General features: G+C 38.7%; 1 protein-coding gene across 3 annotated transcripts in view; it reads left to right on the forward strand.

The window, feature by feature from the left end:
* Window positions 1-14,942, forward strand: part of ERBB4 (erb-b2 receptor tyrosine kinase 4) — a 532,642-nt gene that overhangs the window by 352,866 nt on the left and 164,834 nt on the right. For all 3 annotated transcript variants that reach the window (XM_087731135.1, XM_087731136.1, XM_087731137.1), the window contains exons 12-14: window positions 1,298-1,497; window positions 11,633-11,765; window positions 14,248-14,341. In XM_087731135.1, coding sequence (XP_087587261.1) covers window positions 1,298-1,497; window positions 11,633-11,765; window positions 14,248-14,341 — 427 coding nt within the window. The remainder of the gene's footprint in view (window positions 1-1,297; window positions 1,498-11,632; window positions 11,766-14,247; window positions 14,342-14,942) is intronic.

Genomic DNA, 14,942 nt, shown 5'->3' on the forward strand with positions numbered 1-14,942 from the left:
AAACCAAACCACCAAACAAACAACAAAAAAACAAATGGTTCATTTCTGTAGCTGTTAACTCATTGTCCGGACAGTACATTTATGGTTTAAAATACCTCGTGAATGTGAAACATAACTTAAAAGATGTTAATAGTAGAACTTAACGCCTTATCAGGAAGTTTATATGGTTGCGATTGGAAGTACGGGCTCATGTGCCCAAAGAACAATGTGGTCTTAAGAAATGGTAAAAGATAAATTCATGGAAGAACACTGAAATCACTGAGGTACCTTGCAGGTGCGGTGTACATTATTAGCTCTGTCGTGCCATTTTTACCAGAGATGTTTCCATATAAAAACTCATGTGGAGGAATTGGTTTGAAGAGAAGAAAATGTGGTGAGAAATAATGAGGGAAGCACAAGAAGGTATCTGAATGATATCTACAGCAACCCCTGGTTCCCCATTGTGTAAATATAGTAAATTGGTCATGGGATTCTGCTGGCATCTTAAATAGCAACTCAAGCAGATTATGAATAGCAGTGAAACCTTGAGATTGAATTACAGCCCAGCATTCTGTTTGGAAGCAGCAATTTTTATTTAGAACAGCTGGAAAACAGTTACAACCATTAAAATACAATAACTTAAAGGATGCCCAGAAACTGGATATTGTCTTCACTAATCTTCAGTTGTAAAATATGTGCAGTCATTTCCGTGTTACACAGACAATCATTTACCATTCCTTTGATGAAGAAAGGAGATAACGACATATTACAACAAAAGAAAAGTGAAATGTAGAAAGTGGGCTGGAAAAAAATTCCATGAAAATAACAATTTCTCCCTGTATTACTATAAATGACATTAATTTGATGCCTGACAGAAGATGTTAATACATTTTGCATGACTTTGTCAGTTTCTCCTTAGCATATAAACTATCATAGTATTAATTCTGTCATCTTAGAAGAAAAATCTGGATATTATTCAGTTTTCTCAATGGCACTTTATCTGAAGAAACATGTTAATGGATGAAATGAAACTAATTCAGGTGTTTTGTTGACCCAGTTGGCCTAGCGCTGTGAGCATCACAGCTTGTGGTATCACAAGTCTCAAAGGGCTTGTAATTTTCTAGGCAACAGAACTGGATGTTGACTCAAAATATTTGTGTTACCCCAAAATAAAAGTTTTCTGACCAAATTTCAGTTTTGCCAGGAAGATCATCTTGACGTTATGAACTAATTCTAGTGGGAAATTCCGAACCAGCTCTATTAAGTTCCACCTTCTGGAGCTAATTCCTGTTCTCTCTTACTTTTGTTTTTATCACAGTGGCCTTTCCTTACTCATCCTAAAGCAACAGGGCATTACCTCTCTGCAGTTTCAGTCCTTGAAGCAAATCAGTGCTGGCAACATCTACATAACAGACAACAGCAATTTGTGTTACTACCACACTGTCAACTGGACCAGCCTTTTCAGCACACCCAGTCAAAAGACAGTGATTCATCGAAATAAAAAGGCAGAGAACTGCAGTAAGTACTGCTGCTCAGCGCAAATCTTCTTGCCTATGATTAGCTCACATGGGGGGGAAAGTGATACAACTACTAACTGGATACAGTGTAGTGAGCAGGCGAGAAACTCGACTGATGTCTCTTGGAGCTCCATGGACATCAGTGGAGCTACAATCATTTACAGACTCAAAGGATTTGGCCCAGTCTGCCTCTGAGCAGATTTATAGGCAAATGAAATGTTTTAAGGTATGAACAAATGAAAAGGAGAAGAGAGAGGGCAGTGCTTCCTTAGTGTGATGTGAACTTTGCAGATTAGAGATCCAGTTTCACAAATATGAATTCTGAATGCCGTAAATGTGGAGCGAATGTAGTGTTCATGAAAGGCACTGATTTTACAGATTTGAAAAATACAGCCCTTTCCTTATGGAGTGAGATTAGCATCTTTTGCTTCCCCGGCCCCGCTTCACCAAAGTGGCCCTGTCTTAATCCAGAAAGGTGACTTTTGGGACTGTTTTCAATCACTTTCTGTACTTGACCTATCCAATAAGGAAGATTACCTTTAATTGGTCCTAATTGTCTTTCAGGAAAGCTTATATGCCAATACCTGAACTGAGATCATAGTACTGTAAAGCAAATTAATGCTATGTAGCAGATGAAACAATTTGGTTATGCAGAAATCGGGCAGCAAACTACATTAATACAGTCATATTGTAGCAGCAATACAGTTCATTTTAAGCATCTGTTAGATGGCTAGCAAGAGAGGAGATTCATTAAATTGCTGTATGTTTTAGTGATATTTCTGAGGTTTGTGCTTTGACCAGCCAGAAATGTTTGCTTTGGGGTTTTCAGGCTGTGATCCTACTCTTAACTTAGTCTTTTAGTTCTTTTTTTCTTTTTGTTTTTTTTTCTTTGCTTTTTCCCCTACCTTTGAAGTACTATTCTGTTATGCTTTGAGAGAATTTGTGGCTGTGCACATCACTGTAGTATGAGGGTACCTTCCAACGTTAGGTGAAACACAACTATATGTTTACCACTGCTGCTCAGTTATTTTTCTAATCTCTTCTGCCATGTAAGAGCCACATGAAGTGGAAAGTGTTGTTTGGTAGGTCTCTGCATGGCTTTGTTTTGGTGTGGTGGTGGTGGTGGTGGTTGTTATTATTATTATTAGGCTGTTTCTCTACATACAAGGTTAAAGAAATGCCTCTTGCTGTTGATGTAGATAATTTAATTGTGACCATGCCTGAGGGTGTAGAGAGAAATGGTTGTTTCTTAACCTCCAGCAGACCACTGTCCGCTTTTAAACTGCAGCATACTTTATCCTTTGATGTAAACATTCTGTTATGTGAGGCAGAAGGATGTGTTAAAAAAAGAACTTTTCTTGGTAGAAGTTTTTGTGTTTGTTTATAAAAGATGTCCTTGGCGTAGGCGATGAAACTATGGATTAAACCCTTACATTTGGTAGAACGTTTTGTGGGAAGGCAATACAGAAGGTGGAGGAGAGATGTAATGTCTGCTGCTACTTCTGTGGTGCAGAAGTGCACAAGGGTGTCCTGTATGTTGAACAGCTTCGTGCCCTGGTGTCCGTACTGCTGTAACCCAGCCAAAGGCCATGAGTAAATGAATCCAGGTGGTTGTGAGAGTAATGTAGCTCTCTTAGTCATCCAGAGATGATCAAACACATGATGATAATGTCCTGTGTGAATGAAGTGTTGATGAAGAGTCCAAGAATAGTCCTGAATAATGAAATTGAGTTAACCAGTTACAGGACAAAGAAAATTGCACAGTCTCTATTTTCAACACACCCAACTTTATCTTGTTCTGGATTAGCGCCAGTTGCTCAACATCCATGAGCTTTTTACCATCTTAATGGCTTCTGTTCTTTTGGTTTTTTGCTTTTTCCATCTCAAGGCTTTTTCTTTGCTTTGAGTTCTTTTGAGTGTGAATATTATTTGAACATTGAATAAGATCAGCCTTGCAAGGGAAAAGCATGCATTTTCTGGCACTGTCAGCTCCTTAGGAACTTGGAGGAAAGCTCCTGACTTCCCATGAATAACTAGTGCCTTCAGTCTTGACATCTAGGGCATTTGTAGATGGCCTGTAGTTCCTGTATGCACTCTTGTTTTTCTCACTCTCCCCCCCAGCAAAGCCTACTATGAAAAATTGTATATTATATGGCAAATAGAGGTGTTGCCAAGAAAGAGAATCACATCTGCCCAGGGATGGTGGATTGCTAGTTGCTTTTCCCTGCTAGTGTTTAAGTGGTATAGGATCAAGTGGTGGATCTAGTTCTGTGCTAGCGGTCTAGTAACATGTATTTTGTATGTCATGACAGGAAGAATTAGCCCTTTGAGATTACACATAAGGAATTTCTTTGGCTGACAGAACAGAATCTGTCTGAAGAAGCACAAGGTCTTGATGACCGTGCAAGAATCACTAGGGTTATATTCCAGGATTTTAGTGGTCCTGTCTTGCTGTGAGATACATGAACCTATGAACCTTCCAGAGAGCACAAGATTCCTGTCTACCATATGAAAAACTGCTGACTGCGGGAGAAACATCTTGCTCTTGCTGCTCTTTGATGTTTTATATCAGCAGATTGGCTATAGCTGTCTGATAATGATGCATCATTTAATGAAAGAACAACCAGCTGTCTTCCATTGCTAGAGATTTAGTATAAAAATAAAATAAGCAGTAATAGGGTAGAACATAGGCCCCATGTCTCATACAGTAATGCTTCCTCTTTGCTTCAAGCTCTCTATAACTTAGATTATGTTAAAAGACAGAGGAAAACCACTCAGGTGAACTTCGTAAGGTGCTTTTCCCTTCATGGAATAGTGTCCCTTTTGTTTCACTGATTTTGAGAGCTTGGGGACATAGCTGAACACAGTAGTTTGGAAGATATTCCCATATTAGTTGTCAGGACTCATTTGTCGAATACCTCTTTGCCCTTTCCTGTGATCACTAAGTTTGAGTCCCTTTGAAGCAGCCACAACTACTGAAACATGGGCTTCCAGGGCAAATGGAAACTTCGATGTACTGTCACGTCATCCTCTTGCACTGTACATCTTGTCATGACATTTGCACACAAAGGGAAAATGTAAACTTTATTTGACTTTTAGCTTGTTGAGGATTTGTTATAATAGAGACTCATTATTTTCCAGCAAGAAAAATACTCCTAAAGATATTTTATGAAATTTAACACCAAGGAAATCTTCATGAGGAAAACAAATCTCATTCATTTCATTTTAAGAAGTCACAATGTAAGCTACAGTACCAAGGGACTAGTTTTAAAAATGGACTCTAACCTATGTTCATTAAATGGACTCTATATAATGAACATAGGCTAGGGGCCAAGTTACTCCGATCAGAGTTGACTTCCAGAATCTGAACACGGAACAGTGGTTTTCTCTCTCTATGCACGTCTGTGTGAATGAATTGATTAATGTTTTGTGGCCTTTTGAGAGTCAGCATTAGATGAGAAGAGCTATTCTGCTGCTTCAACTCTGCCTGTCAGTCAGCACCTCTCTGGAGTTAAACGGGTTCTGCTGCAGGTTAGATGTCTAACTAAAATCTTCACAATTACTTGGAGTAAGGCAGAACTGTTCCTTAGAGCCAGATGCATTTCTCCAGCATCCTCTGAAACATCTGTGATTTTTCAGGATAGGCCAACAGACTGGGTTTAGGAGAGTTTTCTCTGAATCTTCCACTGCCTGAACATTTGGGATCTGAGGGCAAGCCTCTAGGGTTTCAGTTTCTGCCTTTCAGTTATTTTGCCTGTTCTGGACCCTGGTCCTGCAGATGCTTAGGCATGTGCCCATGGCCCTCTGAGCGACAAATAAGACCAATCAGAATGGGGAAGGGAAACGCATAAGTAAATATTTGCAGGATTGGAATCCATCCCCTATGGTAGAAATACTGTCTGCTTGCATGGTAAGTAGCGGGGTGTGAATTGTTAATAAAAATATCCATTAAAGATGTTTTTCTCACATGGTTTCCAGTGAAGAAACCAGTCTAGACCATGTTAATTATTACAGCCACTCTCAGGTGTGTTTATTATTATTCCTTTGTATATTTTGAGTCACTATCAGCTTTTTTTTTGCTTTCTTCACTACCTAGTGATTGTTAATGGCTTAAAGCAAGTTACAGCAAACATTTAATATCCATGCGTAGCTTGTCTTCAAACTCATGTAAGAGCTTCCAAGATCTAGTCAGCATCATATTTAAGTGACTTTTAGGATATATCAGAAGATGGCGATATCTTTTTCCATGCTGTTTAATGCTGTGTTCAGCTGACCATATAAGTCAGTGAGGAAATACTAAAAAAATTGTTGAGGGAGTAAAATATTTGTTGAAAAGTTCAGTCTATAGTGATGCTTCATCTTGGAGATAACACTGACATTATAGGCTTTGGCAGAACTCTTTTTTTTTTTTTTTTTTTTTTTTTTTTCCTCTTTCAATAAGGAACATAAAGACAACAGACTTCAGTCAGTGGAAGATGCTACAGAATTATCCAACACACAAAATATACTTCATACTCCTGGTACTGTCAATTATTTCATCTTGCTATTTCTGCCACTTCTTAACAATGTTAAAATAGTTACCAAATATTTCACCACCTTCAAGATGGCTTTTCCAAAAGCCGGTTAAAAGCCTAGGGCAGTCTTCACTTGTTTGTAGAATGTTAAAAATACAGGAGGAAAACATATGTGTGGGTTTTGACTTTAAAAAAAATCCATAAACCCCACAAAGCTCTATTGCTTTGTGTCATCTTTCTAATACTATCCCATGCAGGGCCAAAGAGGGGTGAGTACCTGGAAGGAATGTGACCTCTCTCTTCTTCACCTTCCCTACACACGTTCAGGGATAGAAATGTCAGTGTCCAAGCTTGTGTGCACAGGGAACATAGAAGAAAGTGGCACCTTTGGCACCGTGGAAAGGGTGGCAGTACGTGATCATCAGCGAGAGACTTCTGATCTGCATAGACCCTAAAAGATGCCTGGGCTTGGGGAAAGGTTACAGAATAAGACTTGAGGCCAAGGGACAAGTTGAGGCTTCAACAGCCGTTCCACCTTTAGCACAGTCTGATAGCGTCTCCCAAGGTTGTTTAAGAGTTCAGATGGCAAATGGGCATCTTCAAACTGATAAGCCAAGTGGAAATTAATTGGAGAGCATTTATCTAAAATGCAGTGCATGAAGCTCTCATCTAATGTAAACTTTTAATTGTCTACTACTATAAACTGTAATGTTAAACACAGTTTGTGCATAAAACTTACTTCATTATGAACGCTATTAATGCAGAATGAATGACTATAAAGTTATTTGCTAGAGAATGTGCTCTGGTAGTTAGATTTTACCGTTGCTCTGTGCTGAAGTGAAGAATCTGCCTTTTTTTCCCAGCATGGGTTTTTTTTTATGGAACAGTCAGAGGTGACTCATGTTAAATGAGTGCACACAAAATAAATGTAGAAAAAATGTTCCTTTATACAAAGTTATTTAAATAATTCCTTTCAGCTTCAGTGACACCTGCAGTGTACAGTGAAACCTTTCTAGGCAAAGGTTGTTATAAATGTGATTGTTATGAATTATGCCAATTTAGCCACCAATTAACAACTTGAATAAATGATTACATTCATTATCAGGTGTGATGCAAAGCTAATTGAAGTCTGTGGGAGCTCTTCTATTGAGTTCATGGAGCTTTGGATCAGGCCCATAAGTCTATAGCCAAATAACAATAATTTTTCTTTTTTTAGATAGCTAATTCTCTTGTATTCTGTCTAGGTTGGGGAAAAACATTGAACCTTTCTGCTTCTAACCTGTGTGACCCCATTAATAAAGAATGAACACTTGTTCTAAAACGCCCGATGAAAATGAGTTCCTGTCAAAAGCATTATTCTTCTTTGCTTTCACATATGGCCGTATGATATGCTGGAGCTTCAGAACATTCTCAGCCCATGGAAATACCAAATAACGTGTCTAAAATTGAAACATTGCTTTAGCCATCCCTATAATTAAAGAAGAGGAAGAAAGACAAGCGTAATGGGTTTTTATAAGTTGTCAAAAAACCCACTCCCTTCTTGCCAAGATTCATTTATAAAAACATTTCTATGACTTTGAAATAAGCAGAAGGAAATAGTGATTTTGGTTTTCTATTGCTTTTTTCATAGACTGCAGGCACTGTGTTGGCTAGATTTCAATAGGGTAATCATGATTTTCTTTACTGAAAAGTTCTCATTTTATTTGCATAAGGTTACTCAGTATATTTTCTGAGCTATCTTGTAATAGTGTCACTTGCTATTTGAAGGCATATGTTAGTGCAACACTGTGTGCGTGCATGTGTAAATAAATTCTGATCTCGGAGTAGTCTGCCAGCTGAGAACAGCAAAAAGAAAGGAAATCACTAGTAATAAAAGCACAATTTCAAGTTACAAAAAAAGGTGAGAAAGCAAATAGGAAACTGCCTTTCAATGGTGAGGGTGTGTAAAACAAAATTAGAAGAACTACTAATATTCTTAAGATTGAATATGAGAACAAAGGGATCTTCAAAGCAGGGTGTTTTTTTTTTTATTGTGTGAGAAGTACTTAAAGTGAGTCATTGACTAGAAAATAAAACTATTCATATTAAAGAATTGCTTAATTAGAACTGTGATAGTTTCTTGTTTTTTTTCCTTCTTTTTTTTATTTGCTGATACAGTTTGAGCCTGAAGCTAGGTGTTAATCCGAGGTGTCCGTGTGGCAGGCAACGTGAGGCAAGACTCGTATATTTGTCTGGTCAGTGTCAGTCACACATCACCATGAGACTGGTTGAGATCAAGGGAGATTGGCAGACCAGGCATGAAGTGCTGGAGTCTGCTCTGAGGGAGCCCTCAAGTGTGCTCTAAATCCTAAGGCATAATTGGGGTTCCCCTGAAATGACCAGCTGTATCGCCCAGAACTTTTTTCCTGGGTGCACCTGTAGGCGATGAACATGAAACAGGCCAAAACTGGCCTTTAATAGCAAGTAGTCAGTGCGCCTCCTGAACTGTACTGCATAAAGCCAGCGTTAGACTGAGATATACATGAAATTTTTAAAATAGGTGAAAAAGGAAACTGCGTGGGCTCCACGTGTAGCATTTGCTAATGCAAAGATTTTGCCTAGTTCCTTTGATTTCTCTAAAGTTTAGTCAGTGGCACTACTGACATCTAGTAGTTGTTATAAAAATGTTGCCACACTTAAAAAAAGTTAGGGTTAGGACAATAATGAAAAGCTGATTTTTTTTTTGTCTCTGCTCATACTAGCTTTGTGTGATGTGGTTCCTTTGACTTCAGCAGAATGACTCCTGATTTACTGCAGAGCTCAGGGAAAGAGAACGAGACATCTCTATGTAATGGCATGCTAAATAGCTCAGGTCTCTCTTGCTGTGCTGGAAACTCTGAGAATTAATACGCTTTAAAGGAAATTAAACAAACACCTGGAATTACTCCTAAATTTAATTATTTTCTGTTTGGCTGTACCTGATTTGAGCTTTGAGGCAAAAGAAGAACCAAAAAGATACTTCTGACCACCTTCTGTCATTAAGAAAGTATATGTGATATTTAAAAAAAAAAAAAAAAGGTATTCAAGCATTTCAGCCTTGATAAGACATGAGTGTGCAGACTTTTCATGTCCGAGGGTATTTGTGGTATTGTATTGAACAAGATAGGGCTCATCTACCAGCTGAATTACATGTATTGTACAGCAGAGCCATGCGGGGTCAGCAACAGCACTGTACGAGTAGGAAGCATGCTGGTGAATCTCTTGTTCTTGGATCAGTTTACCTGCAAGGTCTGGAGGACATGAAATCTTTGATTGGTTCCTATGCTGCTTGCAAAGGTGAAATGTCCTTTTTTGGCACTGAATTATGAAAATGGTCTAGGCAGAAAAAGAAACAAGTAGATGAAAATCTGCCAGTCTCAATCTCCATAAAGCAAAACGTCCTATTGGAAGAAGAAAGAAAATACAGAAGCAGCTTCACTCCTCTCACCTACTTGCTACATGGGCTAAGAGAGAGAAACCATGCATACAATTGTTACATGTTTTTTTCTGAAAGAAGTCTTTTCTGATAAATTCAGTGGTCGGAAAGCAGGGCGACAGTGGGAGGAGGGACAAGACATGTAGTGTATATCAAAGGAAAGCACCCTGCCAGTGTGACATGAACTTCCTGCGTGTCAGCAGGTAAAAGGAGGTGCAGGAATTGCCTTGTAGGAGACAGAAGAGGACATAGGCTAGGCATGCTGTGTAGCTCAGAAAGATGTGTTTGACAAACATGGTGCCAACATCAAACAATGCTGCATGATGAAAAGCGGCGATTAAAGAGCAGTTAAGCAGAGAGTCGCTGTCTGAAGCAGTGTGCTCTCCTGTACAGTCGGCTGCTATGACAGATACTCAGTGGTTCAAATGTGGGACATTATATACATCACAGCACAGAATAACCAGTGTTAAAACATGCTGTGGAGAGCAGAAAGCATCTTTCTGCTGACTCTTTTATGATTTAGAAGGGCTTTGTGCTTCTCAGGTAATAAAACTCAGTATAGTCTTTAACTGTTAAGGTAGATTGTAATGGACAGTACCTAACTGCACTGTTCCAGTCTTGATAGTGGAGACAAGACATCAGGTATCCTGAAATGAAAACAGGGCGCTTTTTTCCAGTCACCCAGCTATGCTGTTGTACTGAAAGAAGTGTAGAAAAATAGCGTGCAAAGAACTACTGTCTTTTTACTTAATATAAAGCTGCCAGAGGGCTTTTTGCATTTTTGCTAAAAGATTTTCTGTTGATTTTGCTATTGCCCCTCCTTAAATGTGTGCTGGGCATATGCAGTTGGTGTTTTATATGTGTATTCAGTGTGTGTGTGTGTGTTCCTGACTGGGCATCTTTGCTGCAGCACTGGAGGGGGTGGCAGAATTCTACCAGCAAGCCTACTTTTAATTCATTATTTGACACTTCCCTCAAGTTGTTTCCAGTGTTGTTTTTTAAAAAAAAAAGACAGGAGTGTTTATATATTTGCCATCTCTGATATTTCAGATCTTTGCTATTTTTAATCTACTCAGTCTAGTATGTAACCATTTGCATAAAACATTTCATCATGCAAGAACGAATTCACACTAAGAGATCTACCCTTTCACATGCCAGGGTCTGGCTGAATCGGTGCAACTGGACTTTCTTCAGATGCTGGAGAGATAACATGTGTTTTCTTTTGCTCTTTGCTTATTTTCTTCCATCTGTTGCAGTCATCTAGCTACTTATGTAGAGAAGGATTTATATAAAATAAAAATACAGAATTAAGTATATCGTTTGAAACAAACTTTCCCTCTCACACTATCTTCATTTTTTTTATTTAAGCTGAATTTTGGTTTTGAGACAGGAACCATTGTTTATTTGATGTGACTTTTGGGTTTTAATATAAAGGCTCTTTGGCTCTTCAGGTGCTTTTGCAATAAACAGTTTAAAAAAACCCACAGTTAATGATGACTTTTCTTCAACTTTTTTCCCTACCATCCATAAGTTTTGTTTCAGGGAATCCTCAATTCAGAGGTAGTGTTTTATATTTTGGTTTAATAGCCCTTCTGTGGATTTGGACAATTGATTTTTCAAATCCTTTAAATTTTTGGCATTTACCGTGTCCTGTGTCAGGGAATTCTGCAGCTTGATCTATACTTTCTATGAAGAAAAACCTCTGTTTTGAACCCTGTTGGGTTCCTGTCTCTTCGAATGCCCATGAGGGACTTGGAAGAAACAATGAACAATTGTTTCATACTTACTTATCTTCTTGTCATTCATGTTTTCCTAGACCTTTATCATGTCCTTTCTCACCTATATCTAAGGCGGCTACTCTGTTTATTCATGGTATAGAAGCTCTCCTCTAGTTTTAATCATCCTTGCAGCACTCAAATCTTTCTCTCACTCTACTGTATTGGTTCTGAAAGTAACAGACCAAAGTGTGTGTAGTATTCCAACTGTGAGTTCACAGTGTGTTTCTGTAGTGGTATGATGATTATTTTCTGGGTTTTCTCTATTCTGTTTCTAGAATATCTCGAATGTTCAGTTTACTTTTCTGAGTATGGCAGAATGCTGAATGAAATGTTTTCCTTTGGATTTCAGACGACTCTGTAAATTAATGATAGTATCCTCTCTCTCTGCAGCTGCCGATGGAATGGTGTGTAATGAGTTATGCTCAAGTGATGGCTGTTGGGGGCCAGGGCCAGACCAGTGTCTCTCCTGCAAGCGCTTCATCAGGGGAAGGACCTGCATCGACTCTTGTAACCTGTATGATGGGTAAGATATTTCCCTTGCACTTTTCCCTGAAGTTGCTGACCACATTGTTCAGAACTTTAATGAGTAATTATTTTGGTTTTACATTGATCAATATCTGGTTCCATTGCCAATATTACTGATTTTGAGTGAATAATTTGGTATTGTGGGATAAGTTTTAAGTATTTCCAAATCTGAACTTGTATAGAAGGCTTTACCTAGTATTCTGCTGACTGAAATTTTCATGCAACATCAAAAGTTTGTTGCACCTTTTGCATTCCTGATTATGTGAACAATTTGATTTAAGTAAAGACTAAAAAACTCGCCATTTAGCACTACTTGAATATTGATACCCCTATTCAGAAACACATACAATTATGTTCTTTCAGATGAGTTAGATTTAGGTATGTGATAAAGAATAAGGACCTCAAAGTAGGAAAGCTTTTTCTTTTTTTTTTTCCATAATATACTATGTGTGTGTACACACAAATATAAATAATAAAACCAACATGAGTTCTTCCTCCCTTTCCTTCTCCTACTCATGCATGTGCATCATCTTTTCTGGAGGACGGCTGGAGGAATACCTACGTACGGCACAGCCAAGCTGGCTGAGTCTGACTTATGACAGAAAAATAGAACTGAACTGCTTATATTAGCTGCAGCAGAAGAAATTCATAATTAGGCTGTGGAGGGAAGCAGGTGGAATTTCACTTCCTGTATAACAGTATAGCAAGGTCCTTGGCATATCTTTTAAAGTCAAGATAAAAAAAACTTAAATTATTTTAATTATCTTTTTCAGCTTAAACTGCTAATGAAAATAAGATCACTGTATGTTTCTTCCTCTTTCTTTTCCTCCCTTGGATGTGAACTCATGTAACTGTTATGGAAAGAGTATTGAACAAACTCCCATATATATGTGAAAATATTCTGAACTCTTCTATCTGGACAATGCATGCAAAACCAATCTTGTCAGAGTACAGTTTTATATGCTTAAAAGCCTGCATCCTCCCCCCACCCGCCCCCCCCCAAAAAAAAGGGGGGGAGGGGGGGAAAGAAGGGTTGCAGACCACAGTTGTGTTCTCGTATGCACTGGAATATATTGGACCCCATTTGGTGGCTGGTGTCACCATGAAGCCTATCGCAGCAAGATCACAAGGAAGCTGTCATGACCAGCCCTCAAATCAGGATGTTCTGATCTGTATCGATTCGTGAATGGTATTTACACTTTCCACAGGCTCAGTTCTTTCCTAAATATGTGAAGTGATCTGTGACCTGGGAATGGGGAGAAGTATTTTGTTTGCTTGTTTGAGAGCTCTGCACATTCATCTTGCAGGGCAGCAATGGTACTTCAGGGTAGGGTCAGATGTATTTGCCTTCTTTTTTAGTCCTCAACAGGAAAGCTCTTATCTCCAAAGCCAGAGAAGGGTGAACTCGCGTGCCAGAGTGAGGTTTTTCCTCAGCTGTATTGTTGCAATAGATCCTAATGGCTGTAGAGGAGCAGAGGGAGAACATGGATAAACTAAGCACAGAGGCCTTCACCTTTATCTGAATATTACTAGAGCCTACTAACACGAGTGTGCAGCACATCTTAACTGTTTAATGCAGATATTTTCACTGGTTAATGCAACAAGATGGGATCCATCTGCAAAACTTCGGTGTCCAATCTGAGCTAGTTACATAGGTTCTCTCTGTGATTAGTGGGAGAGAAGTGACCTGTTCAGGTGTTAATTCATCTCAGCCTAGAAAAAGGTGGGATGAATTGTGTTGAGAAGGTGCTGGAGGGTTTTTTGTGAGTGGCAACTGGAAGCTGAAATGACACATCTGGTGTTTGAAGGAAGAAATCTCACCTACTATTACTACTTCCCCTCCCCCCCTTGTTAGTGCTTAATAAGAAAAAAATAAATCACTTGGGTGATAGTTTCTTCTGGATACATGAAGTAAATGAGCAAAAGGATTTGTTTTGACATTTTATGGTTTCAGACCTCAGTCTAGAATTGTTGTTGATGAAAAAGTTATGAGCTTTTTGGAGAATGGGCTTTAAAACAGGAGTGTGCGCAGAGACTTAACTAAAACAACAAGAACAGCACTGTGATCGATCCTCTTTCTAATCCTTTCCTAACTGATAGTGATGTCTCGCATGTAAAAGGTAGCTTCCTGAATCTGAGCCAGGAGGGACAATTCCTTAGATAAAAATCAAGAAATGAGCTGCTTTGTCCTGTTAATGAGGTCCTTATTTCTTAAGGAAAGAGGAGGAAAAACACTCTAGTTTTGTGCTAGTAAACAAGATGTCTACTGCTTCACCTGCCTATGAATGAGGTTGCTGATGGGGCCTGGTTTTCAGCTGGTGTAAAGCAGCATAATGTTAACAGAAGTGATCTCAGCTGGCTCAGTCTGCTGACCTTAGTGAAGCTGAAATTATTTCCACCAGGTGAAGAACCAGCCATTTTATCTCAGTTTCAGTCTCACTTTTGCTGTCTCCTAACCTGCCTACAAAATATTTTCCTAGGGAATTTCGAGAATTTGCAAATGGTTCTGTCTGCGTAGAGTGTGATCCCCAGTGCGAAAAGATGGAAGAAAACATGATCACATGCTATGGGCCGGTAAGAACAAAGTTCGGTGTATTATGGGCTAGCTTATTAAAGTGTGCTAAAGCACAGGCATTTTCTCCTTATAGAATTTAGAGCAGCTGTTGACAATTAATGTTAACAAAAACAGAAAATATGCATATTACGCATGTAGGGAAAGATTTCTGCTCGCATTAAATTGGTGCAGGGAATAAACTTCCTTGGATCAGCCTCCTTAAGAAAATGGTTTAAAAAGTAGTGTCCTTTTCTTTCCTGAGTTGTCTTAATGCCTTAGTGGTACAGATGCACAAAGTTTTTAAATGACAGATAGCATTCAATTGCAATTTGAGTGCCCTCTTTTATGACTGTTTTCATTCTTTATAATTCAGTTCTGTCCTGTTCTACTACAAATTCAGTTACTTTTTTTTTTCCCCTCACAAAAAAACGTAGGAATTTGTCTCAATCTCTCAGTGAGCTTGGACAATATGTTTTTTGGGTTTATTAGGTTAGCCTTTTAGCTTGTTCTGATACAGAATTTTTTTCATGCATCCTAAATGAGTGTTAAATGCAGCTGTCACCTGTATAATGGCCAGTGAGTCTTCTTTCAAAGATTATTGCTCTTTTGTGAGATAGAAGT

Source organism: Nipponia nippon, unplaced genomic scaffold (genome assembly GCF_047370975.1).
Source record: "Nipponia nippon isolate SJK-2023a ecotype South Korea unplaced genomic scaffold, ASM4737097v1 scaffold_5, whole genome shotgun sequence".
Taxonomy (NCBI): domain Eukaryota; kingdom Metazoa; phylum Chordata; class Aves; order Pelecaniformes; family Threskiornithidae; genus Nipponia; species Nipponia nippon.